The following is a 27,119-nucleotide window of genomic DNA, read 5'->3' as shown; positions in this document are numbered from 1 at the left end:
ATCTCCATGGGAGAATTTTCAAATTGTGACTATTAAATATTAGGGGTGCTGTGTTTTATACATATCCTTTATCAGATTAAGCAGCTCCCTTAACATTCAAAATTGCCTGAGGGTATTTTCACAAACACATGTTGAATTTGACCAAATGATTAAAGCTGTAGTTGCATGGAATGTCTGGCGTGCCTCCTTTTTTCCCCTTTCCTTTTGGATGGTGGTCCCCTATGTACTTCACTGCCTTGGATGTTCCATTTAAAAATTTTTTATCAAGCTTTTCTAGTTCGTGAGGGTTGTTCTGTTGTTAGACCCTCATTGTAGGAAGTGGTACATTCTAATTGTGCTGTGTTTGTCTTCCATCTACATAGTGTGACACTGTAACAAAACCCCCCCTCAGAAACCTATTCAATCGTTATTTCTCTGACGTGTATTGCTTCTGCCTGATGAGCTTTCTGAATATATTTTTCCTTTGTCAAGTCTGCTATCTTCTGCAGAGGAAAAGCCTACTACTGCTGCTCCAAGCTCATGCATTATGGATCACAGGAGAGATGCACCAATATTTAAATACCTAGGTTTAGGGTTAAAAAAGATACTGATTTTTACCTGTTCTTTAAAAAAAAAAATGAAGAAGGAAAATAACAAAATTCCAAGGAATAAACCTGGCATTCTTTTTTGAAGAAGAAGAGGAAGAAGCCAAGTGGAGAAGCCTTTCTTCTCGGGTCCCCCGGGACCGCGTCATCCTCTTTATCTCTGAGTCATCCCCGTCTTGTGTATCAAAATTGGCACAGCGTCTCTGTCACTCCTACATCTTCTCGAGCAGTCACACAGTCTTTCATGAAGTGCGAGAGAATAATAAAAAGCTACTTCTGCCATCTGTCGCGTCAGTAGTATTAGGAGCATTAGTATAATCGCAGAACCCATACTTAAAAAAATGTAAGTACTCTCATGCGAGCGGAGAGGTATTTAGGATCTCAAGACCCAAAGTCTAAGGCTGGCTCTATTACTAACTAGCAAGATGATATTAGAATATAAACTTATTCTCTCCAGCACTTAATTTCATCATCTGAAAAATTAAATGATTGGGCTTGTTCACGGAATGCAAAAAAAAAAATTTTTTTTTTTTTTGGTTTATGTTTTCATTTTCACAAAATCTTTTATGCAAAGGACCATGTAGTAAATATTTTGAGCCTTGTGGGCCATATGGTCTGTGTAGCAGCTCCCCAACTCTGCTGTTGGAGCATAAAAGCAGTCATAGGCTGGAAGTAAACAAATGGGCATTTATTTATAAAACTCTGTGGACACAGAAATTGGATTTTTATATATTTTTCATGTGTTATAAAATACTATTCTTCCAACTTTTTCCAGCAATTAAAAAATGTAAAGGCCATTCTTAGCTCAGGGATCATATAAAAACAGGCAGCAGGCTAGATTTGGCCCCCAGACTCTACATGGCTAACCTTAGACTAGGGCTATTCTAGAACTCTATGTTAGACACTGATATAGTAGTCTTTTAAGAAATATTATTTTTCTTTCCTATGAACATTACTCCTTTCTCCTAGATTAAGAATTAGAAAAGAAAAGCTTTCATTTTTCCGTTATTTATTAATATTTCTTCCTTGGTGCTTATTCTTTCTTTTTGTAGATCCAAGTCTCTGACCTGTATAATGTTCCGGCTAAAAGAATGTCTTTTAGCATTTCTTTGCAGGGTGATTTGCTAGTGAACTTGCTCAGTTTTTGTTTGTCTGAGAAAGTCATTCTTTTTCCTTCACTTTTGAAGGATAATTTCACCAGATGTAGAATTCTAGGCTTGTGGGTTTTTTTTGTTTGTTTTTTGTATTTTTCTGAAGCTGGAAACGGGGAGAGACAGTCAGACAGACTCCCGCATACGCCCGACCGGGATCCACCCGTCACGCCCACCAGGGGCTACGCTCTGCCCACCAGGGGGCGATGCTCTGACCCTCCGGGGCATCGCTCTGCCGCGACCAGAGCCACTCTAGCGCCTGGGGCAGAGGCCAAGGAGCCATCCCCAGCGCCCGGGCCATCTTTGCTCCAATGGAGCCTCGGCTGCGGGAGGGGAAGAGAGAGACAGAGAGGAAGGAGGGGGGGTGGAGAAGCAAATGGGCGCTTCTCTTATGTGCCCTGGCCGGGAATCGAACCCAGGTCCCCCGCACGCCAGGCCGATGCTCTACAGCTGAGCCAACCGGCCAGGGCCTTTTTTTTTTTTTTTAATATATTTTAAGTGTTTCTTTCCACTCTCTTGCCTGCGTCTTTTCTGATGAGAAGCACTCTGTAATTGTTATCCTTGTTATTTTATAGGTAAGGTTATTTTTCCTCTGGTGTCTTTCAAGATGTTTTCTTTGTCTTTGATTTTCTGTAGTTTGAAAATAATATGCCTAGGGATACTAGTTTTTTTGTTGTTGTTATTGTTTGTTTGTTTTGTTTTGCTTTAGAGAGACTCAGGGAGAGAGAGACAGGAAAATTGAGCTGTTCCTCTATGTGCCCTGCCTGGGGAATCGAACTGTCAACCTCCACTCTCCAGAATGACACTCTAACCAATCAAGCTATCAGGCCAGGGCTTTGGAGTGGTTTTTATTTCTGAGATTCCTGGATCTGTGGTTTGATGTATTTCATGAACTTTGTAAAGCTGTCAGTCATAATTCCTTCAAATATTTCCCTTACTCCTCTTTCTTCTTCTTCTCCTGGTGTTCCAATTACATTTATGTTACATCTTTTGATGTTGTACCATAGTTCTTAGATGTTCTGTTTCATTTTTTTCTATTGACCTTCATTCAAGTTCACTGATTCTCTCCTTGGCCGTTTTGAGTCTACCAACGAGCATTCTTAATTTGTTACAGTATTTTTGACATTTAGCATTTCCCTTTTTAAGGTTTTTTTTTTTTTTAAAGAGTTTCTGTCTCTCTGTTTTAATTACCACCCACTTTTTCCATGATAACTCTTAGCGTATTCAATCCTAGTTATTTTGAGTTTTCTTTCTGATAATTTCAACGTCTGTGTCATATCTGAGTCTGGTTCTGATGGCTGCTTGAAAACCAGACACGCTGCGTCAGGTACCAGGAGCTGAGATAGCTAGGCCTGCCGTGTGGGCTTTTATCTCATTCGTCTAGGAGTTGAGCTGCATTTAATGTTTGCTGTAGCTGTAGGTGCCACAAGCCTCAAATTCCCCTGTTTTTGTCTTCTCTCTTGACTTTGGTTTCCTAAGTGCCCCTCAGAGAGTTTGTGTTGTGGAGGTCTTTTTGCTGTAACTCGCTGTTATTATATACTAGGTCCCCATTGGTGTGATATTAGGGTGAGCAGAGGAGAAATGGTCTATGACTTTCAACTTAAGAGCAAAAGTAGAGCATCTTTTCCTTTTCTTTTTTAGCTCTTATTTAAAATTTTTTTAACTGAATGTATTGGGGTGACACATTAACAAAATTATACGGTTTGGAGGCACACAATTCTGTAGTACAACATCTGTATGTTGCATTGTGAGTGTCACCACCTCGAGTTAAGACTCCCTCTGTCACCATCTGTCCCCCCTCGGCCCTCCTCCCCCTTCAACCACCCCCTTCTCTTCTTACAATCCCCACAATATTGTCTGTGTCTATAAATTTCTTTTTCTTTGCTTAATCCCTTCACCTTTTTCACCCAGTCCCCTGACCCCCTCCCCTCTGACAGCTGTCAGTCTATTCTCTGTATCTGTGAGTCTGTTTCTATTTTGTTAGTTTATTTTGTTCATTGGATTCCACATATAAGTGAAATCATATCGTACTTGTCTTTCTCTGCCTGGCTTATTTTACTCAGCATAATAATCTCCAGGTCCATCCATGCTTTTGCAAAAGGTAAGATTTTTTTTTTCTTTTATGGCTAAGTAGTATTCGATTGTATAAATGTATGACAGCTTTTCTATCTATGATGGGCACTTGGACTGCTTACAGATCTTGGCTATTGTAAATAATGCTGCAGTGAACATAGGGGTGCATATATGTTTTTGAGTTTGTGTTTCAGATTTCTTTGGATATAGTCCCAGAAGTGGAATCACTGGATCATAAAGCAGTTCCATTTTTAATTTTTTGAGGTAACTCCATACTGTTTCCACAGCGGCTACACCAATCTGCATCCCCACCAACAGCGCATGCACAAGGGTTTCCTTTTCTCCACATCCTTGCCAACACTTGTTGTTTGTTGATTTATTGGTGATTGCCATTCTGATAGGTGTAAGGTGATATCTCATTGTGATTTTAATTTGCATTTTTCTGATGATTGGTGACATTAAGCATCTTTTCATATGTCTACTGGCCATCTGTATGTCTTTTTTGGAGAAGTGTCTGTTCAGGTCCTTTGCCCGTTTCTAAATTGGATTGGTTTTTTGGGGGGTTTTTTGGTGTTGAGTTTTATAAGTTCCGTGTAAATTTTAGATATTAAACCCTTATCAGATATATCAGCAAATATATTCTCCCATTCAATGGGCTCTCCTTTCATTTTGTTGTTTCCTTTGCTGTGCAAAAACTTTTTAGTTTGATATAGGCCCATTTGTTTATTTTTTCTTTTATTTTCCTTGCCCATGGTAAAATATCAGAAAAAAAGTATTGCTTCAAGACGTGTCTGAGATTTTACCGCCTATGTTTTGTTCTAGAATTTTTATGATTTTGAGTCTCTAACATTTGAGACTTTAATCCATAGAGCAACTTTTCTTTAGGAAATGCAGCAGCAGCAGGAACTCTGGGGGAGGGCAGCCCAAGATGAGAGACTCACCCTCTGCTGGCCTCCATTTCTTCTATGAAGGTTAAGGTGGACCCCTCAACCTAGACTGTGTGTAAAGTTTGAACAAGCAGAACATATGAGATAACCAATTCAGCAAAGGAGATCCAACTCAGGAGGAAAATGTATCAAATATGGTAGGCAGTATTACCTAACTCATTTAAAGTTTGTACCCATGGCCCTGGCCGGTTGGCTCAGTGGTAGAGCGTCGGCCTGGCATGCAGAGGTCCCGGGTTCAATTCCCGGCCAGGGCACACAGGAGAAGCGCCCATCTGCTTCTCCACCCCTCCTCCTCTCCTTCCTCTCTGTCTCTCTCTTCCCCTCCCGCAACGAGGCTCTATTGGAGCAAAGATGGCCCGGGCGCTGAGGATGGCTCCTTGGCCTCTGCCCCAGGCGCTAGAGTGGCTCTGGTCGCAACAGAGTGACACCCCGGAGGGGCAGAGCATCGCCCCCTGGTGGGCAGAGAGTCGCCCCCTGGTGGGCGTGCCAGGTGGATCCTGGTCAGGCGCATGCGGGAGTCTGTCTGACTGTCTCTCCCTGTTTCCAGCTTCGGAAAAATACAAAAATAAATAAATAAATAAATAAAGTTTGTACTCATTAATTTCAAATACCACTAGTCAGCCTGGGAGTGTGATTTCCTTCTCACCCCTACCCCACCCCACTCCAGAGTGTTCAACTGCATGGATGTGAACTTGGATATTCAGATATTTTGTGGATGTGATATAATGAATAGTCAGGCTCTGTCAATGTTGGAGATTTCCCAGGAAATATGACACAGAAAGGGGGAGGTGAGGGAGTTGAAGGATTTGCAAGGGAGTGTTGAGTGATTTTAATGATGGAACCAGTGAGAGAAGGAAGAAACTAAAAGAAGTTATAGTTTGGATGTCTGAATAAGTTTGAAGATTGTTTGCAGTGAACGCAGAGGGCACAGTAAGGTGGGAAGGTAGGCAGAGGGGGTGGCCTGCAGTGGCATAGGCACTGGAGATGATAAGGTCAGCATGTGGCCATGTGGGGCAGAGGCTGGGGAGGAGGCATGGAGGAAGGGTTCGGGCGAGGAAATGGAAAGGATGGAGAAACCAGTTTTTCAATTAGGTCTTGGGTTCTGATGTTAACAGTCACTGAGGTTGACTAAGGGGTGGAGTAAATCTCTGAGAACTGGAACCCGGCATCTACAGGAAATGAAAGGGCACAAGCAGGAGGGAGGTAGGACACGTCAGTGAGGATGGGCCGGAAGTGGCATAGCCTGATGATCTGAGTGTCACATGAGCAGGAACTTGGGTAGGAATATGGAAGGAGAGTCATTTAAAACAGTAACTGACAACCAGGAAGATGCTTTCTGTCCTTCTTGGCCTTGAGATATATGGGGTGAGGTCAAGGGATTACCGGGCAGATGTGCTTGAAGGAAACCAAGTTTCCATTAGGGTTACAGAAGGTTAAAGTTTAGAGAGGAGGTGGAAGGACATAGTGGGCATGCTGTCTACAAAAGAAGAGTTCAAATGTCAGGAAAAGTCAGAGGGGGATTGGTAGAGTCTGAAGGTGTCCAGAGCAGTGTGGAGTCCAAAGCCCTGGTTAGAGGAAACCTGAAATTCAGGCCTGGGTGGACCTGAACTTCAAGCAGTGATTGTATTAATGGGACTGTGGGTCCCATTGTTTGGCCAAGCACATTCTATTATGTGAAGAACTTTCTACTTCTCCATCCCAGCTTAATTTTTAGGATTACAGTTTAATATAGGGAATGCAAAAATATCTTTCTTTATAAGCGGCTTTAGTAGATTAGTTTGTTTAGGCTATCAGGCAGCTGTGGGAACCCAGAGAGAATTGTATTTGTTTCTATGTCTTAAGATAGAATTGGTATGGGGAAACCAGCTTCGCTGATACACTAGGAAGTAGGAGGAAGAAACCACAAAGTAGTTGAGGACCTACTGTGTACCAGTTGCAGTACCTACTACTGAGTACTTTACATCTAGTATGTAGGGGCTAAGTATTTTTTTAAAGCAACAATCAGACCTTTATTCCTGGTTTTAAGCACAAACATTTGGAACACATTTATTTTATTTAAGAGGAAAAGTTTGTGACAGATAGCTAAACTTTAGTTATAACTTCATCATTTTGTGCTCTCTGATGTGAAACAGCTTCTACCAGGTGACTAGAACAAGACTTTCTGTTTTAGTAATGGTTAATACTGTAAGTATACTGCTACCTTTCTGGTGCCAATGTGGCTTTGGTAATTAAGGTCTGAAGAAAAATACTCTATAATGTGAACACAAGTAAAATGCACTTTATTTTTATGTGATGATAGTCAAAAGATAAAAAAGAATTTCAACTAACCAATTGTCTGCTGTAGCAATGTAGAGTTACTGAATATATATGACACTGGTATATGACACTCTTTTATGTATTCATGAATGTGGAAATGAATTAAAAAGTTGATTTATTAAGCTATGATTTTTCCACAAGATAATGTTTCTTTTCATATTTTGAGTGATGCAGGATAGCAACTAGTTAAGGATAAGAGCATTCAACATTAAGCAAAAATTTTCCAGTATTTAAAAATAAAGAATACCCTGGCTGAGTAGCTCACTTGGTTAGAACATTGTTCCAACATGCCAAGGTTGCAGGTTCAATCCCCGGTCAGGGCACATTCAAGAATCAACCAATAAATGCATAAATAAGTGGAACAAAAATTCAGTGTTTCTCTCTTTCTTTTCCTTTCTCTCTCTCTCTAAAAATCAATCAATTTTTTTTTTAAAGAAACACTGGTTTAGTAAGGAGGAAGAGGTAAATTGATAAAGGGCTTTAAGGCTCAGCTTACATAATGTGCAGGTTTTTTTAAAGACTTTATTTATTCATTTTAGAGAGGAAAAAGAGAGAGAGAGAGAGAGAGAGAGAGAGAGCCAGCAGGAAGCATCAACTCTCATATGTGCCTTGACCGGACAAGCCCAGGGTTTCAAACTGACGGCCTTAGCGTTCTAGGTTGACACTTTATCCACTGGGGGCTAAGTATTTTATATTTAGGTACATACTTAAATTTTGTATATTTACACAATTTTGTTTTAAATACTTTATATAGATGATTTTCCTGAAGACCAAGACTGACACATTGCGAAGTCTGTGGGCATTGGAGTCAATGATAATTTGAATTTCAGTTTCCTGGCTGACAAGCTGTGTTACTTCAGGCAAGTTACCTATGTTCTGAGCATCAGCGTTGTCATCTGTAGAGTAGGAAAAATAATATTTACTTGCTACCACTGCCGTGAGGCACACCCCAGGGGACTGATGAGCAAGAAGGCTGAGAACCATCGATACAAGAGGATTAGTGTTTCATTTTCTAGACGAGGAAACCAAGTCTCAGAATGGCTGAATAAATGTGGTGACAAGTTGCTCCTGGTTAGTCACACAGCAATTAAGTGGCACGGCCAGGATGAGAGCCAATCCTTTGATCCCATGACCCTTGCTTTAACCATTAGGAAGTGTTTGCCTAAACACAAGGGGAGTTAAAGGAGCCCACCTCAGCGTGGTGCAGCATGGGAGGAGGGAGAGAGGGATCAGGTGAGGAGAAGTCAGGCTCCATGAATCCAGGCCACTGGTTCCTAACCTGGCCCATGCTTCCGAATCACCAGGGGGAACATTTAAATCTTAAGCCTCTAGGGACCACCCTAGGCCGACTGGCTCAGAGTCACCGGAGCATGAAAACCAGGAACATCCATCTTTATAATCTCCCCCAGGTGATTTTGAGGTTGCTCATCTGGTTCAGATCCTTGAATCAGCTTTTGGGAACCACTGAATTCCAACTGAAGTCTCTCAAAAACGATCCAGCATTTTTATCCCAGCAAAACACTGGGTACAGGGCATTATCATCAAAATTGGCCCCTGGGGGTTGAGCTTTGTCTCCTTGCTTTAAGATCTTTGGGGTGTTACCTGAAACAGACGCTCAATCCATCACTGAACATCTGAACTTTGAGTATATAAGAAATGTCAAGTTGGCAGACTGCTCTAACAGGAAGAGTTATTTGTTCTTTACAGCTGTTTTCTTCCTTCTTCCCCCTTGAGACTCCTGCCCACTTAGTCAGATTAGAACCATATAACCAAGCTTGTACTACGGAGCTAGCATACGTCTTGGAAACTTTTTTTCCCTCTAAGTGCTTAACATTTCCAATGTCAGAAAAAAAAAATCACAGAGTTTTTATGAGCTGAGGCAAACAATGTGAATGTGATTTAATATGGAGGAGAGAAAGTAACAGCAACAGAATTCTTATTTGTCAGCATAAATATTCACACTATATTGCAGTCAGTATTTGATTACCTCTTCTGCAAGCTATTTCCCTGAATAGAGTTTTGAGAGCTGGGCACTAAAAGCAGTGGGATGACGTCGTAAGGCTCTTAGCTGCACGGGACAATGATTTCCATGGGATTGTAGTGTAATCCTAGTCGTCCACCTCTTGGTTCGGCTTCAGGATTACCTGAGGAGCTTGGTGAGCTGCTTCGGGCTTCATCTCATACGTACAGGTCAGAACACCTGCGGGTAGGAAAGGGCTTCTCCTGTGATTCTGGTGCAGGTGGCCTGGGAATTTCACTTGGTCAAACACTCCCCGAGGACAAGACTGCTGGTGAGATGCTACATTCATTTTGTGCTTGGGAATGTATGTGACTTATTCTCTCTTCAAAAGCAACCTTGCAAAGTAGAGGGTTCTCCTCTTCCAGCAGAAGAGCTGAAAGTTTAGGATGGGGGGGGGTTGTTAATTGCTAAAGGCCCACGGCAGCCTTGGTGGGGCCAGAGCTGAGATGCAATTTCTGGTCCAACTTCAAAGCCCCTTCCCACATCATTGGGTCTTTCCTACCTGCTCCACTCAGCATGGTTACCTGCTGGGCCCTAGGCTTTACGTGCTCCAGAGAAGCTGTCATTACAAAGGAAAACAGCTGGCATTGGTCATAACTGAGCTGCAAATGCAATGTAAGTTTGGAGTAAATTGCAATCCCGACTTTCAAGAGATTGACTAATCAGAGTTTGAGTCAGAGATGCTTAATTGTTCTGTTATTCAAAGGATCTCCCCTCACTATACTCCTCACCCCCCCCCCCCACATACTCCTCCTTTCCTAAATGGCTCATGGATTTCAAAAGTGGATTCCCGTGTTCAGAGCTGATTCATATCAATAAGCCCTGGGGGGAATCTTCACGAGTGATTCCATACATAGGTCTTTGTTGATAGCGAGTCCTCTTTGATGGGCTGTTTTAATGGCTTGTTCTTCCGGTGAGTGTTCCAGATGGAGTATACTGCGTCTTTGTAGACTCTCACCAGTTCCATCATTCGTTCAACAATATTTGAGAATCAACTATGTGCCAGGCTCTGTCCTAGGTGCCAGGGGTAGAGGGTGAGCCCCGTTGACAAAGACTCCACACAGGCAGAACTGGCTTTCTAGTAGAGGAGACCGCTGATCAACCAGTAAACAAGGTCATAAATCCAGATAGGTGGGAATCCCTGCTATTTCACTCCCCACAGTTGACCATTCTCCCACTTAATCTTCTTAAGAGTAGATCATCTTCATGTGTTTTTTCCCTTGAGTCTCCATGTTGGGGTCTTTAGCTGTTCATGCCTATGTTGTCACCTAGGCTTGAGTGTCCTCTTCTGCCTACCACAGACTCCTACTCATCCTTCCTCTCTGATCTCAGTTGCCACCTCCTCCTGCTCTGTGTCATCATTAACTGAGTACCCATACCTGACAATGCCTGTCGCTCCTCCTGGACTGTGAACACTTGAACGAGAGCATCTGTGTCTGATTTATCCTTGTCTCTCTAGAGCCTAGCATGGAGCCTTGTGAGTGGATGCTCAGTGTTTGCTCCGAGAATAAATGTTGAGTCCTATGGCACCTAGTGGTGGGTGGTGGTATTACAGGAATTGCTTCAGAGGGAGGAATTGCTAATCTGGGAAGGAAAGCTTAACCCCAGTTCTGTGACTTTTTGAGAAGTTCAGCACCGAACACTGTTATGCATAGAGGGGTTGAGCTAGGAACTAGGCAGTGATGACAGAATAGAAGTGGTGTGGAACATTCTGATGAGTCTTTGAAGGAAATTTAGAAATGTGAAATTCTGATTTCTCAGTCAGAACTGGAGGGATTGCTAAGGATGCTGGGTGTGACAGCTAACGTCCAGTGGAGGTGCAGAGAAACTGCACTGCACTCTCGTCTCTTCTTGGATATTATGAAATGCACTGTCTTAACACATTTTCAGTTTTCCTCTTTCATTAGCTTTAAGCCACTATTGGAAAAAAATATTAACACATTTTCTTTCTATTGAAATGTAGTTGTGTGTTTTCAGAAAAACACTCGCATTCTTCAAATATTGAAATCAAAGTCCCTGAATTATGTACTCTGCATGTATGTAGATATATAAATAACATGAAGAAAGTTTTGTTTTTCTCTACCACTGACTTTAAAATATTCCTATTTCTATTGCACTTCATTGCAAATAAACATTTCAGACTATATTGTAATGAATGAAAATTTATTCCTTTATATAATTTCATGAGCACTGGCTTTATGGTCAACTAATTTAATCAAAAATCCTTACCTAGGTCAGTTTTGCATCCAGTTCTCTCTAACAACTGTTCATAAGGACAAAGAAGTATTTTGGAAATGATTCTTTCTAGACACAGAAAAAATAAACGACTTGATTGAGTTACAGACTGAATTGAAGGAGGAATCAAAACTAGAAGCGTTTCTACTACATACTAGACTCACTAAAATTCCTAACTGCATTTACTTAGCAGTCTAAAGTCCAGATCCTGGGACATCAGCCTGTCACATACACAAGAATGTTTCAGTTGGGGATAGGGCGGAGAGGCAGGGGAAGGCAAACGGAGGACTGACATAATTGTTTCTAGGTCATTTTCCACCTTCCTGTTATAACACAGTTTTCTAGGTGGAAGATAATATGCTCATTAAAGTGAAAGTGTTCACTTTAAAATAAAGCACTAGGAACCCAAAATGGCTCTGTTATGTAGACAAATGGGCATTATAAATGGACTCAATTTTTGTTTTTCATGCTCAGTCATATCCTATATTAAGGCAAAGGAGTAGGCAAATAAGTAGTTATTTGTAAATAAAGCAGTATGTTGTTCATTTAACTTTACAAGCTACTGATTAGAATAATAATCAGTGTTTCCATGTAGTACTATAATCATAGAAATACTAATATCGCAGTGGGTAATGATGATAGAATGATGCTCTTTATCTCTTTGTGTAATCTAGCCTTTAAAATGTCCTCTCATTCATAAACAATGAAGAAAGCAAACAGCATTATTCAAATGGGATATTTCGAGTAATTAAATTCTTAGCATAAATTACAAATTCCTGTCTCTTCCCCATTTGTTGCCCAAATTTATTTTTATGGAATGGCCTTTGATACCAACTTGTTTTATAATAAAATGTTTTCTGAGTTTTTTAAAAAAAAAATTGTAATGGCCTTTTCTCTTGATATGGTATTCATAAAAGTTTCTTTGATGAAAAGCCTATGAATTTTGTGCAAATAACCCAGGCAGGCTCTTAGATTAGTGATAACATTTGTATAGGACTTCTGTGGCTTTATACGATACTTTTACACTCAGTTTACTTGACCGTTAGCTGTGGGTAGTCCGTAGAATTCACCTTATATTGATGAGAGCAGGGTAGAGAAAGGTGCATTGGCATGGTTCTGGGTACATAGCAGGTGTTCAACATGTACACTTAAAAAGAAAAGTAACCAAGGGAACCCAACACCCAACAGGTTATTTAATTTGCTTGAGGTCACCCAGCAAATATAGTGTCATACTGAGAATCAAACTTGCTTCTTTTTTTTTATTTTTATTTTTATTTTTTTTAAATAAATTTTTATTAATGGTAATGGGATGACATTAATAAATCAGGGTACATATATTCAAAGAAAACATGTCTAGGTTATTTTGTCATTAAATTATGTTGCATACCCCTCGCCCAAAGTCAGATTGTCCTCCGCCACCCTCTATCTAGTTCTCTGTGCCCCTCCCCCTCCCCCTAACTCTCTCCCTTCCTCCCTCCCATGTCCTCCCTCCCCCCACCCCTGGTAACCACCACACTCTTGTCCATGTCTCTTAGTCTCATTTTTATGTTCCACCAATGTATGGAATCATGTAGTTCTTGTTTTTTTCTGATTTACTTATTTCACTCCGTATAATGTTATCAACAAACTTGCTTCTTTATGCAAATATTCCATAGGTTGTCATTGTCTCACGGCTAACTTTCATGGCATTTAAAAGGTCAAATTAAAAACATTCAGTTTTCTTAATTGAGGTGAAATTCACAAATATATGAGGTTTTATTTTAAATTGTAATAGCCTCTCTTCTGCATCACTGCCTTCATCATACCCCATCTCCTGTGTTTGTAACAGTACTCATAAAATTAACCGTTTTAACGCAGACATTTCATACCATCACAGTATTCTGCAGCCATCACCCCTATCTAGTTGAAAAATGTTTTGATCATCACTAAAGAAGACCTCATATTCATTAAGCAGTCACCCCAATCCCTCCTCTCGCCAGCTGCTGGTAACTACCAATGTGCTTTCTGTCTCTCTAGATTGCCCTAGTCTAGATATTTCATGTCAGTGGAATCCTACAATATGTCACTATCCTAGCCCAAACAGTCTGCTATAATAGAATACCATAGACTGGATAGTTTATAAACAACAGAAATTTATTTCTCACAATTCTAGAGTCTGGGAAGTCCAAGAACAAGACTTGGGTGGACTGGTGTCTTGTGAGGTCCTGCTTCCTGGTTCATAAATGGCTTCCTGGTTCAGCAAAGGGCTCTCTGGGAATCTCTTTTATAAGAGCACTAATCACTTCCCCAAGGCTCTACCTCCTAATGCCATTAATTAGGAGTTAGGATTTCAACATATGGATTTTGAGAGGATATGAACATTCAGTCAATTGCACTGACGTTGTGTGTCTCACTCCTTTTATTTAGCATGGTGCTTTTTAAGATTAATCTGTGCTATATCAGCGCTTTATTCCTTTTTATGGATGAATTATGTTCCACTGTAGGGATCGTTTGTTTATCGGTTCACCAACTGATGGACATTGAGTTATTTCCATATTTCGGCCATTGCGAATAGTTCTGCTCTGAGCATTCATGTTCAAGTATTTGCTGGAATACCTGTTTTCAGTTCTTAAGAGTAGACTTGCCATGTTATATAGTAATTCCGTGTCTCACTTTGTGAGGAACCACCAAACTGTTTTCCGTTTCCTCTCATAATGCACAAGAGTACTGCTTTACCCACACATCCTTTTCAATGCTTGTTATTTGAGGTTTTGTTTTTGTTATTATAACCTTCCTGGTGGGTATGAAGTGGTAAGTCCTTGTGGTTTGGATTTGCATTCCCCTGATGAAATATCCACATTTTAATGCATAGAATTAATCATAAAATGAGCTTTGGTAAAACAAACAAAATCAACATCAAAATGAGTGATTTCATTTGTCTTCAGGAGATTACTTAAAACTGGCATATTATTACCCCTAGGGTGCACAATTCTGGGCTGAATAATAAAGGACACGTTGCCTTGGGATTAAAAAAGATGTATGTGGACAATAAGACCACAGTTACCCCCTAACTTTAAAAAAAAATACTGTTGAAACTAGTGAGGCAAATAAGAAATCACATTGTTTTGTTTCCAAGCCACCTGCCAAAAGATACTTAGTTCTTTGTGTTACAAAGCTCTCTTTATATAGCTCTTGCATGCCTTAATGGCCTCTTCATTTAATTTTGCAGCGTAAGTGAAGATATCCAGAATGGCTCAGGGATCCGGGGATCAAAGAGCAGTGGGGACTGCTGACCCAGAGGACAGTTCTCCAAATATGATCGTCTACCGCAAAGTAAGGCATCTGGTGCGATGCTGCCTGTGTGTGCTTGTGTTCCGGGTGGGGCTGACCCAAGGTTGTTGAGAGCTCGACAAATGTTTTCTGTCTAAACTGCCTTGACTGATAAATGAACATCGTTTTCTTCTATCCTCCAATTCTCGAAGTCTAAAATGCAAGGAAATTAGGTTTTGTCATACTTGGTATTGAATACTTGGAAAAATATTATGTGATTTAAAAATAAACAAACTCCAAGATGGCCTAAGCAATACAGAGGGAGACATATTCTCCTTTGGTAGAAAGTCCTTACCATAATATTTATTAATTGAATGTTCTTTAAACCCAGAATGTGTACAAGAACTGGTCTAGATACATACTGTGTATGTATCTGTGGGAGATACAGAGGCATGTATATGTATTAGATGTTTACAGTTGGCGAGAGATATGACTGTATCTAAGTTCTCATTTCCAAAAGAGAAGTGTGGGTAGATTGTTATATACATATAATCTCAGAAGACTAACTGGTCGGGAATGCGCTTATGGAGGAGTGACCTTTGAACTCAGTTTTAAAACTGGGTAATATTGCTTACATGGCAAGAAGAACATTCTAAGTGGTGAGCCTTGTATTGCAGAGTAACCAACTGGAAAAAATGAACAGCAACCAGAACTGGTTGGCTTGGCCTTAGGATGAAAGACTAGAAGTAAGATGTTGGGAAGACAGGTTAGATGGTCCAAATGTTAGAATGTGGGATCACAGGCAATTTAATCGTAGGAAACTTTGGTGCTGGGAATTGTAAAATCAATATCTCTTTGGGATCATGAGTCTTGCCTCCTGTGTGACAAATGCATTGTTATCAGGGTAGATTGGAGGCTCCAGGGGGGTTATTTTTGTGTCTGTGAGAGAGGTAAGGGGGACACTAATCTAGCAGGGGACATGCCCTTCAGAACTGAGCACAACTGAGTAGAGGGATTAAAAAGTCTGAATTAAAAATGACTTGGAAACTGAATGAATAAGGAATTAGGAGGTGAATAGAGAATGAAAGATGACTGGGTGTTTTGACCTTGGGATAGAAAGACATTGATGTTATTAATTCACCTGGGGGCATTTGGAAGAATGTATTTTAAAGGAAGGAAATATGGCACATAACTTTTATTTGTGCATTTATTGAATATAAGGAAATAACTCCTTCTTATATACCTTTTTAATGTTTGTCTGTTTGTAAAAATTGAACCTAACTGTATTACATATTACAGACAATGAAATAATGTTCAATCAGTTCACTAAATATTTGAGTTGTCTGCTGTGTTCTGTGTATTCTGCAAGTCTCTGTTCGATCTGTCAATCATATGAGTAGTGTTGAACTAGGTATTTCTGGATGATCAGTATGCTGAGTTTTCTTTTTTCTGCCTAAAAATAGAACTCTCAAACTATACCTGCTTTGAGCATCAAATTCCTTAATTCTTTGCAAGAGAATGCTTCGATGACCTGTTTCTAAGAGAGATGCCTATTAAATTGTGGTAAAGGAAAAATAGTTGAATGGGACTAGCCAGTTAGTTAGTCATACAGGATGATAGAAAGAACTTCATTCATTATTACATTTTAACTCACCCCAAATGAAGGGACCTTATACCAGGCATGTAGTGACTTGCGGTTTGGAGTCAGACATGAGTTAAATTTATAATTCTGTGGCTTTCTGGATGCGTGACTTTGAGTCACTTAAATAACTACTGTGAGCCTCAGTTTCTTCATTGATAAAAAGAAGAAAAATAACCCGGAGGGAAGGATAGCACCTCATGTGGTTATTGTGAAGATTCATTTAGATGAAGTAAATAAGGCATCTTACATCCTGCTTGGCTGGGAGGTGGCCCATAATGAATGCTTGCTTCTTTTTTCTTTTATCTTTAGGTCTTAACAGAGACGGTAACACTGGAGAGGAAATGAATCATAAAATGTATAAATGTTGATGCTGTTAATAAGCTGACTAAAGTACATTCATGCAGTGAGTTGCATTTTTTTTAAGACACAGGAAAACATTACAAACATATTTAGCTTATTCAGGAGATTGCGAATCAATGAATTATTAAAGGTTAATAAGAAATGTAAAGGTCATGCATCAAACACCTTTCTTCTGGAATGGTGCTGTTATGTTGAAGGGGAGACTTTCTACAAGTTTATAGGAACTTGATTTTTACCTTTTAGGCAGTAGCAAGGGACTCTTTTTAAAATTTAATTTAGAAACAAAGTTGTCAATTGCTGTAGTTCTTTAAAGAAATGACCACTAATCATTTGTTTTCTATATTGGAAATACATTTTGATTCCTCATGACTAATTTGTGGATTGGTGAGGCTAGGTATGTGCACATGTTATTTGACATATTGGTTAATTGCTATAAAAGGGATATTGGATATGTTCAATCTATTAGAAAGAAATAAATCACACTTATTGCCCAATATGGGTCCAGGACTTGGAATCATTTAAACCTAGTGTTAGGTTGACTAACGTAAGCCATGGTCGTGTTGGAAACATGGGATATTCACCTAGTTCTGTTCTCTATGCTCAGTGACAGACTAGCTATTGGCTGTGGTGACAACTTACCTACTGCAAGACACTATCCTCAGGGATAACTAAAAATCGGTCCTTGAAACCAAGGTCAATTCAAAACATTTGCTATGGACGTCATCTGTGTAACAATTTATTCAAGGTCATAGCTATAGAACCAGACCTTGACTTAGAGGTCTACAACAAAAATTTGCATTTAAAAAAACTGTGCAAACAGTGCTTTCATTCTCATTTTCTCTCTTGTTTGTTGTTTCTTTCTCTTGTCAGATATTTTCAGTGTGAAATTTTTGCTTGGACTATGTTGTGTTGATTCAGATGCTGACATTTAAAAAAGCCAAATCTAGAGAAATGGAGCTTGTGGGTAAACCTCCAAGTAATAAGCAGGATGATTATGTCTGTGATGTTGCTGTGACTCTTAAATGCCATTGGGGGGGGTAACCCTCTACCATATGAGTAATTAATGGTGGGTACGTTTCTTAAGCTCCCACATTTCAGAATACTCTTTATTCTCTTTTTATTTCTATGTCATTAACTGTAAGAAGTTGTACTTTCCCAAAGCATGATTTATTTATTGACTTGAACAGACTTTTTAATTTCATTTTTCATTCTCCATATTCACATTTTAGATTAGAGGTGTGTATGAAAAATGTATCGGTCCCATTAAAAATCTATTTAAAAGAAAAGCTTAATTATTCATTAAGTTGCCTGGACCTGTTAATCTTTTTATATTCCTGGATCCAGAAGACCCTGGGTCATTTCCTTGCCCAATGTAGTGATGTTGTTTGAACCTGGTTGTATATCAGATCATGTATAAAAATTGTAAAAATGCTGTTCCATAAAGGACTCCCCTCAAAAGATATTTTTGTTTAATAGGTTTGAGTTGGGTCCTAAGAATCTGAGTTTTAAAATGTTGGAGTTATCGCAAAGGATTAAAACTAGAACTGCTTTATGACACAGTGATTACACTTCTGGGAATATATTCGAAGAAACCTGAAACACTAATTTAAAAGAATACATGTACCCCCCCATGTTTAGTGCTGCATTATTTACAATAGCCAAGATTTGGAAGCAGCCCAAGTGTCCATGAGTAGATGAGTGGATAAAAAAGGTTTGGTACATTTACACAACGAAATACTACTCAGCTGTAAAAAGGAAGGAAATCTTACCCTTTGTGACAGCATAGATGGACCTGGAGAGCATTATGCTAAGTGAAATAAGCCAATCAGAGAAAGACTAGTACCATAGATTTCACTTCTATGTGGAATCTAATAAACACAAACTAACAAACAAAATAGAAACAGACTCATAACAGACTGACAGCTGTCAGAGGGAAGGGAGGTTGCAGGGCTTGGATAAAAGGTGAAGGGAATAAGCAAAAAAGAAAAAAAATAAAACACACCTCATGATAGATAGATAGATGATAGATAGATAGATAAATAGATAGATAGATAGATAGATAAATAGATAGATAGATAGATAGATAGATAGATAGATAATGTTTCCAGGAGAATCTGACACCCAACTAAGCTTGAAATGCAGTTATTTAGTGTCTTTTACAACATCCAGGTAGAGTACACATTGCAAAGAAATGGGGAAGTTGGTGTTTTGAAGTGAGTTTTTGATTTTATAATTATTTGTAGATTTCTCAAGATGTAGAAGAACCGGGCTCTTGTCATAGAGTTAAAATTGGGGATTTTAGTAGCTTCATCTTAAAGATTTTCTAGGTCAACATTCTCATTTTATAGGTGAGAAAGTAAGGAGAGGATGAGTAACTTGCTTTAAGTTGTTCAGCCATTTCCCCATGAAGTTTCCCGTGATCATGTCCAGGTAGCCTGCCCGCCCCGGTTGAAGTCCTTTCTACACCACCTTGTCACATTGTTGTGGCTCAACAGACACTGATGAAAGTAAATAAATGAAAATACTATGTGGCAGATCTTTGGTTTTTGTGGTTATTCTTCGAGAATTGATTTGGTTTTACTCTGAACATTTGTGATGCTGAAACTCCGTTCTCCTTGCTGGCATTCTTGTTTCCTGAGGATAGGCTTTCTGAAGTGTGTACTTTCTGATTTTGTTTGGTTCCCTAATGTCTCTTGACAAACTTCCGACTAGACTGGTAATTTGATTTGGTAGAATTCTGGGTTATTCGACGGTAGGTAGACAGAGAAAATTGTAGCTTAGCGTGACCCAGGTTAGGGTCAGGAGGCGGGGCAGTGTGATGGAAGATGCCAGGCAGGGAGATGAGAGATATGACATCTGGTCCCAGCTCCCATACTCACTGGTTCTCTGGATGGGGAATTTTATATTTTTGGTTCTGTTTCTTATTTTGCCTTCTCTCTTTCCTCTTTCTTTCTCTCCTTCCTTCCCAATTATGAAGTACTCCTTACACAAAAAAATAATCTATTCAGTCTTCACATAGGTGGAAAGAAGCATAATAAAATGAACCCTGTGCACTTATCATGAACTTAAAAAATAAACTATTACCTTGGTTTCATTTCTTCTTCTGTAAAGTAAGGGGGTTGGATTAAACAATGTGCAAATACCTTTCTGCAGTGCTTTTGAAGTTTCATTCTATAACTTTATTATAGTTCAGAAGTTGATAGACTTCCCTGATGTCAGAACAATGTTGTGTGACTATATGTGTGTGTGTTTTGAACTTTTCTGGAAATGTTTTAGACATTTCTAGGCAACCTAAATTGGATTAAGATTATACCCACTGTAGTCTGGCATCAGAAGAAAAAAATATTTAATTGTAATAATTTCACATTCAACAGTTAAAGTACTTTCTTGGTAGTGACTTGTTAAGATTAAATATCTTAAATAAGATTTAAGGTATTTGTTTAGGACATTTTGCAGTACCAGCTGTATGTTAGAGCAGCAGCAATGTTTAAATAACAGCACTGGGTGTTGTCAATAATATGTAGTGTCACCTATGAATTAAAAGTTTTAGAGGAAGAATAAAAAGCCAATGACCTTGTATATCAAAGGGGTTGTTAAATAGCATGCCATTGCTAGCTTCCTAAGGAGGTTATTAACTCCTTTTCTGCTGGAATTTGGATCTCACCTTTGTGTTGTTCTGATACCCCAAGGTCATGTTCCATAATGATCTAGGACCCTTAAAGTCCTGGATAGATATTGGGTTAGGCATACTTGCAGAATGTAAATGTAGCACTATTTTAGTTACGTAGGCAATGGCATGCATCAAGAAGGGGGAAATTTAGCCTGGAAGAGGCAAGGGTAAGGAGAAAGCTGGGAATAGGGCATCATTCTGGAATTCATAAAAGGCAGTTGTAGAGGCCAGCACAGTTGAATCAGGGAATCCACAGACCCTGGTGACCAAAGCATGATGAAAATTAGAAACTAACCCACAAATATGTATTAAGCATAATTTGTGTGCGAGATGCTGTTAGATGCTAGGAATGCAAGTTGAAGGCTATTCCCTGAATGAACCTATAGGCCATTAGGGCGGAGATGGGTGATTAACAATTGCAGTATTCTTAGAAGCCAGCTGAAGGGTCTGGGAAGAGATAGAAAGGTCATGAAGTTCATATCAGGAGCGAGAATGATGTCATAGAAGACACCTGAGGGTTTTGCACCTGCTTTAATTCTTGAAATATGATTAGAATTAACCTGGTAGAGAAAGAGAGAAAAACTCTAGGAGGCAGAAGGACCAACACATATAAAGGGATAGTGTTGTGATGTTGTATACCAAGTTCTGGAAACTTCAAGTGGCTGTTTTCATGGAGCCTGGTTTCTGTGATGAAGGGTTGAGAAACAGATCTGGATGGGGACATTAGGTACAGATCATGAAGACCTTGTACATCACGCAAAGGGTTTGGATGTTGTGCAGGCATCTTCCCTTTGTGCCTCCACACCCATGTTCAACCTCTCTATGTGCTGCTGGCATGTGGACATCTACCAGCCTTCTGTGACCTCTGACTTTCCATTGAAATTGGCCAGTAAAAGTCTGGGGAGAGATGGGAGGGAAGAAGAAGCGCAGAGTCAAGGTATTTCTTCCCCTGGGTCCCTCCAGGCAAGGTCTTGCCCTGGCTGTGTCCCTTGACTGTAGGCCATTGCTTCTCTCAAAGCAGACTACTCTTTTCTTCTGGGTTCTAATATACCTTTCTTCTACTTGTCCTTTGGGGCCCTGGGGTGCTTCCAGTTTGTATTGGTAATCTGTCTGTAACAGTTTACCCCCAAATATAGTGGTTTACCCACATTTATGTCATGGTTTCTATGGGTCAGTAATCCTAGAGCAGATTAAGTGGGTCCTCTGGTTCAGGGTCTCTTACAAGGCCACAAGCAAGATGTGGGCTGAGGCTTCATTTGAAGCTACAGTTGAGAAGGTTCACTCATGTGGTTGTTGGCTGGATTCAGTTCCTTGAGTGCTGTTGGAAGAATGGCTTCACTTCCTCATGGGCTCTTGGACAAAGCCTATTGTCAGTTCCTTGCCACACATGCCTCCCCCTCAGACAGCTCACAACATGGCTACCTGTTTCATCAGAATGAGCCAGGGAGAGGAGGCAGGGGGTTAGGGGTTGGTAGTGAGAGTTTCACAGTTTTATAATCCAATGCTGGACATAGCATCTGATCCCTTTGTTAGGAGCAATTCACTAGGTCCATCACTAGGGGAGGCTGTTTATGCAAGGGCATGAGTGCAGGAGGTAGAGATCTCTGTGGGTCACTTTAGCAGCCACGCACCACACAATTCTATTTCCTCGTGTTGTACTTGATCCTTATTGAAATAAATTTTCTCGAATCATCCTATATTATGTGTGCCATCTGTTTACCGATAAGCCTCTGACTCATGCAAGTATTGTCCCAAAAGCAAAGGAAAACCATTGGGACCCTGTTTTTCTTAATAAGGAAATTCTCCAGGAAAGGATTTGAAACAGGAAAGTCTTATGTTCAAGGTGGAGAATTGGGCTTATGGAAGGAAGAGAAATGGAAGGATAGTTGAGCGATTTTACAAAAATTCAGGTGAGGAGAAAATGAAGCCCCAACCAGTGGCAGTGGTAATGGAGAAGGGACGTGTTTGAGAGATGGTCAGGGGCAGCATCAACAGGTTTTGTTTACTGTTGAGATGTAGGGAGGATCTGCAGGTAACAAGAAGGAACGAGTAAGGGTCTTTTTACCAGGTTATACCTGGGAGCTGTTAAAGGTCTCTCTGACCAATGAAATTTTGAACCAAATGCTCACTGTAGAACTGGATGGCCTGCCCCTCTCCTCCTTGTCTGTAGATAAATCAGGAGTGTCATGGAAAGAGCGCAACTGGACCAGGGTATCTGGGTATTTACTGTGGCCTTACCTCTAGTTGAATTCCAGTCCTGCACACGTTGTTTCTAGGTTTCTGTGCTAAGGCCAGTTCTGTCACGTACAGCGTGAGAGGAGAGCGAGGCTGGGTGATCTCAAGAGAACTTCCAGTTCTAACATTCTAGGTTTTTCATTACCTAAAATAAAAGGACCTTTTATCACTTGTTTATACTTTTATAGCCTTTATTGCTTATTTGCTTTCTTTATAATTTTTTTTAAAACTCAAGCAAAACTTTAAAAACAGGTAACTATGTTTAAAGTAAGTGCATTTTGGTCTTGAACATTCAGGGTTTGCTTCCATTCTTTTCTCTCTTTTTTTTTTATTTAACATTAAATAAAATATTCAAGGACAAACTTCAGAGAATGTTCTGGGTAACTAATTTAATTTTTCAATCTGCATTTTAAGATTCCTTTATTTAACTATTTTGAAGGAATTTTTTTTATTGCCTTAAGAAGAGACTGTTCTGTTCTTCTTTTCAAGGCTTGCCAGGGGAAAAGCTTCCCATCATATTATCTTGGAACAGACCAGTACTAGACTAGTGGTATCAGCGTCCACAGTTGAAAGATGCTATTTGTAGTGTGGACACTAGCTCAGTGTGGTTTTATGACGCATTTTTATCAGCATAACTTTCTATTTGAAAAGCCTCTGGTGTGTTTAAGGCTTCATTTAAAAAATTTTTTATTTCATTTCCGACTCTTAAGAGTTTACATTTTGGCAGTTTCTTACTTTAGCTGTGGACACTCCTGGATCCTTACACTATGGAAGACATGCATGGCCACAGAGTAAATTCCCCATCCTCAGTAGTGTGAACAAGAAAAACTATAAGCTGGTAGATACTGGTGACTAGACACCAAACCTGTTAAAATAATTAAGGGATGGGAGCATTATATTTAAAAAATCTGTTAACTTTCCAATACAAGTAAAAGATGGAAATGGATAAATTTTTTTGGTCAGCATATCTACTTCTAAAATGTTATTACAATAAAGGAATAAAAAATATACAAAGATAGAAATATAGATATAAACATTCATCTACTCCAAAAGAATATTCATGCCTCTGTGGTGAATAATATCCAGAGTAGAAATAAATGGAATTATTTATTGAAAGGAAATTGCTAAATAATTATAGGGGGACAGGATTCTTATTGGGGATGATCTCACAGTTAGGTTACTGGATTTCTGTTTTGGTGAATATAATTGTCTTGAAAAGAAGATGGTTACTGGCATCCTGATATATAGTCAGATTAATTATGCTTTATTTAAAAAACCTTCTAAGACTTTACCATTTTTGTTTTATAAAATTTTATTTTATTTGCTAAATACATGGGTTAGGTATATTTACCAACATTATTGTTTCATTGCTTTTTATTATTTTCTTTAAAAATTGTTTTATTTTAGCATGCATTCTGATCAGAATTCACAGGGCAAGCCCACTAAGGGGTGATGCTCTGCCCATCTGGGGCCGTTGCTTGAATCAACCGAGCTACCCTCAGCGCCCAGGGCAATGCTTGAACCAATCGAGCCACTGGCTGTGAGAGGGGCAGAGGGAGAGAAAGGGGAGAGGGGGAAGAGAAGCAGATGGTCAATCGTATATGCCTGACTGGGAATTGAACCCAGGATGTCTGCACATTGGAACAACACTCTCTCCGCTGAGCCAACTGGCCAGGGCTCATCTTAATTTTTTGACAGGTGTTTCTTCTAGATATAGAATTCTTGATTGTTACTTATTTTCTTTCCAGACTTTGGTGATAACGTTCATTGACTCTTGGCTTCTATTATTTTTATTGGGAAGTTAGCTCTCAGTTTTATTGTCATTTCTTTGAATGTAATCTCTCTTTGCATTTGACTGCTTTTAAGATTTCTTTCACTTTAGATTTAGCAATTACACTATGAGATATTCTTTTCTTACTTATTTTCCTTAGAGTTAATAGCAATTTTTAAAATTCGATTAATGCTTGCAAAATTCTCAGCCACTTACTTCTCAAATATTGTTGATGCCTACTTTTCTATTTTTACTCTTTTGGGGGTTCTTTTCAAAGGTTATGACTTTCTCTACATTTCCTATGTTTCTTATGCTCTTTTCAGTGTTTTTTATTTTTATTTTTTTGTGTTTCAATATGGATATTTTTTATTGACTTATCCTCCAGTTCATTAATTCTTTCCTTAACGGTATCTAATCTATGGCTAAACCCATCCCATTGAATTATAACTTTAGTTATTGATTTTTTAAAATTCTAAAATTTGTATTTAATTCCTTTTCATAGTTTGTAGTTTCCTGCTAAAATTCTCTATTTTGTCACCTAATTCTTTAAACAAATTAATCACAGTTATTTTAAAATCTATACTTGATGCTTCAAACTCTTTATTACTTCTTGTAACTAATTTTTAAATTAAGTCCTGGACATTGTTTATGCAACTAACATTAGAGAAATAATTTAAGGTTCTGGGGAAATGTTATCTTACTCCAGAGTGGATTTGATTTTGTTTCTTTTTTTCCTTTCTGTCACTCAGTTAGGTCAGTGGTCCCCAACCCCCAGGCCTCGAACCGGTACAGGTCTGTGGGCCATTTGGCACTGGTCTGCAGAGAAAGAATAAATAACTTACATTATTTCCATTTTATTTATATTTAAGTCTGAATGCTGTTTTATTTTTTAAAAATGACCAGATTCCCTCTGTTACATCCATCTAAGACTCACTCTTGACACTTGTCTCGTAAGTTTGACAATTATATTTTAAAATACCACCGTTTTTAGGCTGGTCTCATAATTTTATTTTGTGCATTTATCCGTCCCACCCTAAAGGCCGGTCTGTGAAAATAGTTTCTGACATTAAACCGGTTGATGGCCCAAAAAAGGTTGGGGACCATTGTGTTAGGCTACGAGCAGATTACATTAATCTAATCAGCCACAGAGAGTGTATGTACCTAGATTTTAGTTGTTGTTAGGGCTAGTATATCTAGTATATTTATAGATCACTTTTCCTCTTGGGTGTGAGCTCTTCTGGTCCCAACCAAAACCCTGGATATTCACTCCATCTCCTAGTTTTTGTCCCTTAAGCTCCATGAGGATGCAAAAATAACTGGTCAACTTCTCAGTCATGCCTTTTGCTTATGATTTTGCCAGTGCTCTTAAGAGGAACAACAGCTCTGATTGCTAGCCTTACCTTCTTAGCTGTCTTTTTCTTTCAGATCTTGGCCTCAAAATTCTTACTTCCTTGATAGCTCTCCAGTGCCTTTGACCACATTTAACAAAACACACTTCAGCCTTTGTAGTTACTCTCAACAAGAGGGTTATTCTGAAACATTTAGTTTGTCACTGCTACAAGTAGAAAATCAGAACACTGGCTCTGAAAAAAGATGGATGTGTCTCTCTAATCTTATTTTGCCCTTCAATTGTTTTAGAAAAGACACTGCCTAAATGGTTTACTGGTCTGGGATGGTGGTGGTGGTAGAGGTAGAGAAAAGTGAGAGGAACTTATAGTATATTTAGGAAGTGAAATCTGCATGGAGGGTAACAGAGAAGGATTCAGGCTGATGACCAGAATTTGGCCCTGAGTAGCTGGGGGCCTGGTGGCACCAGTCCCTGGAGTAAGTAGAAGGAGGAGGATGACACTCAAGTGTAATGTCACTACAGTATCAAAATGACATTTATTCACACCAGCCTTATTCTTCAGAAACCTAGGAAGGGGGAATAGATCAGGCAAGTAATTCTAATATGAAATGGGTCTGAAAAGAATGAGGGAACTCTCATCTGGTGCTAGAGACCTTTTTGGTCTGAAAACAGTCAGGAAGTAATATATTGCTGTCAGTCTGACTCTGCTGAACATTCTGTATTAGTTTCCTGTGGCTGCTGTAGCAAATTACCGCAAACTGTGTGGCTTCAAATAATAGACATTTATTCTATTATAGTTCAAGAAGCTAAAAGTATGACATCACAATATCAGCAGGGCCATGCTCCCTTCCAGTGCTCTAAAGAAGAATCCTGTCTTGCTCCTTTCCAGCTCGTTGTAGCTGCCACTTGCCCCTGGTATTCCTTGGCTATGGCTGCCTCACTCTAGTCTTTGCTTCCACCCTCACATGGCCTTCTACTTCTGTTCTCATGTGGCCTTCTTTTTTATTTTTAAAAAATAATTTATCAAAGGCTTTCTATATGCATTTTATCTTAGTTGGCTCTCCCCCAACTTTGAGGATAATCGTGAAACTGGAAAAATGCAAAGCAATTGCAGGGCACAGTTGCTGGTGAGAAGGGAAGAGGTTTATTCAAGTGCTGGGCACCTGAGAAGATGGGGGGACTCCTATCCTCAAAACCCTATCTTTATCTTCAGGTGCAGGTAGGGGTTTTTTATAAGGAGGGAGTAGGAACAAACCTAGAACAAAAGACTCAAAAGGAAAGGGTTGGTCCTGGCTGGTTGGCTCAGTGGCAGAGTGTCGACCTGATGTGTGGATGTCCTGGGTTTGATTCCCGGTCAGGTCACACAGGAGAAATGACCATCTGCTTCTCCACCCCTCCCCCTCTTCCTTCTCTCTCTCTCTCTCTCTATCACTCTCTTCCCCTCCCACAGCCATGGCTCGGTTGGAGTAAGTTGGCCCTGGGCACTAAGGATGGCTCCAGGGACTCGCCTCAGGTGCT

The 27,119-nt window shown here is 39.6% G+C and overlaps 1 protein-coding gene across 9 annotated transcripts in view; it reads left to right on the top strand.

Annotated features, from left to right (window-relative positions):
• RGS6 (regulator of G protein signaling 6) overlaps positions 1-27,119 on the top strand; it is a 547,187-nt gene that overhangs the window by 12,680 nt on the left and 507,388 nt on the right. For 8 of the 9 annotated variants that reach the window (XM_066275020.1, XM_066275022.1, XM_066275026.1 and 5 more), the window contains exon 2: positions 14,535-14,638. In XM_066275020.1, the coding sequence (XP_066131117.1) occupies positions 14,555-14,638 (84 nt within the window). In that variant the 5' untranslated portion in view covers positions 14,535-14,554. Of the gene's footprint in view, positions 1-7,825; positions 7,932-14,534; positions 14,639-27,119 lie in introns of all 9 variants that reach the window. The other variant, XM_066275021.1, reaches the window with a different exon arrangement.

Source organism: Saccopteryx bilineata, chromosome 4 (assembly GCF_036850765.1).
Source record: "Saccopteryx bilineata isolate mSacBil1 chromosome 4, mSacBil1_pri_phased_curated, whole genome shotgun sequence".
In the NCBI taxonomy this organism is placed as follows: Eukaryota; Metazoa; Chordata; class Mammalia; order Chiroptera; family Emballonuridae; genus Saccopteryx; species Saccopteryx bilineata.
The sequence above is the reverse complement of the archived record's forward strand: the minus strand, read 5'-3'. Positions and strand labels throughout refer to the sequence as shown.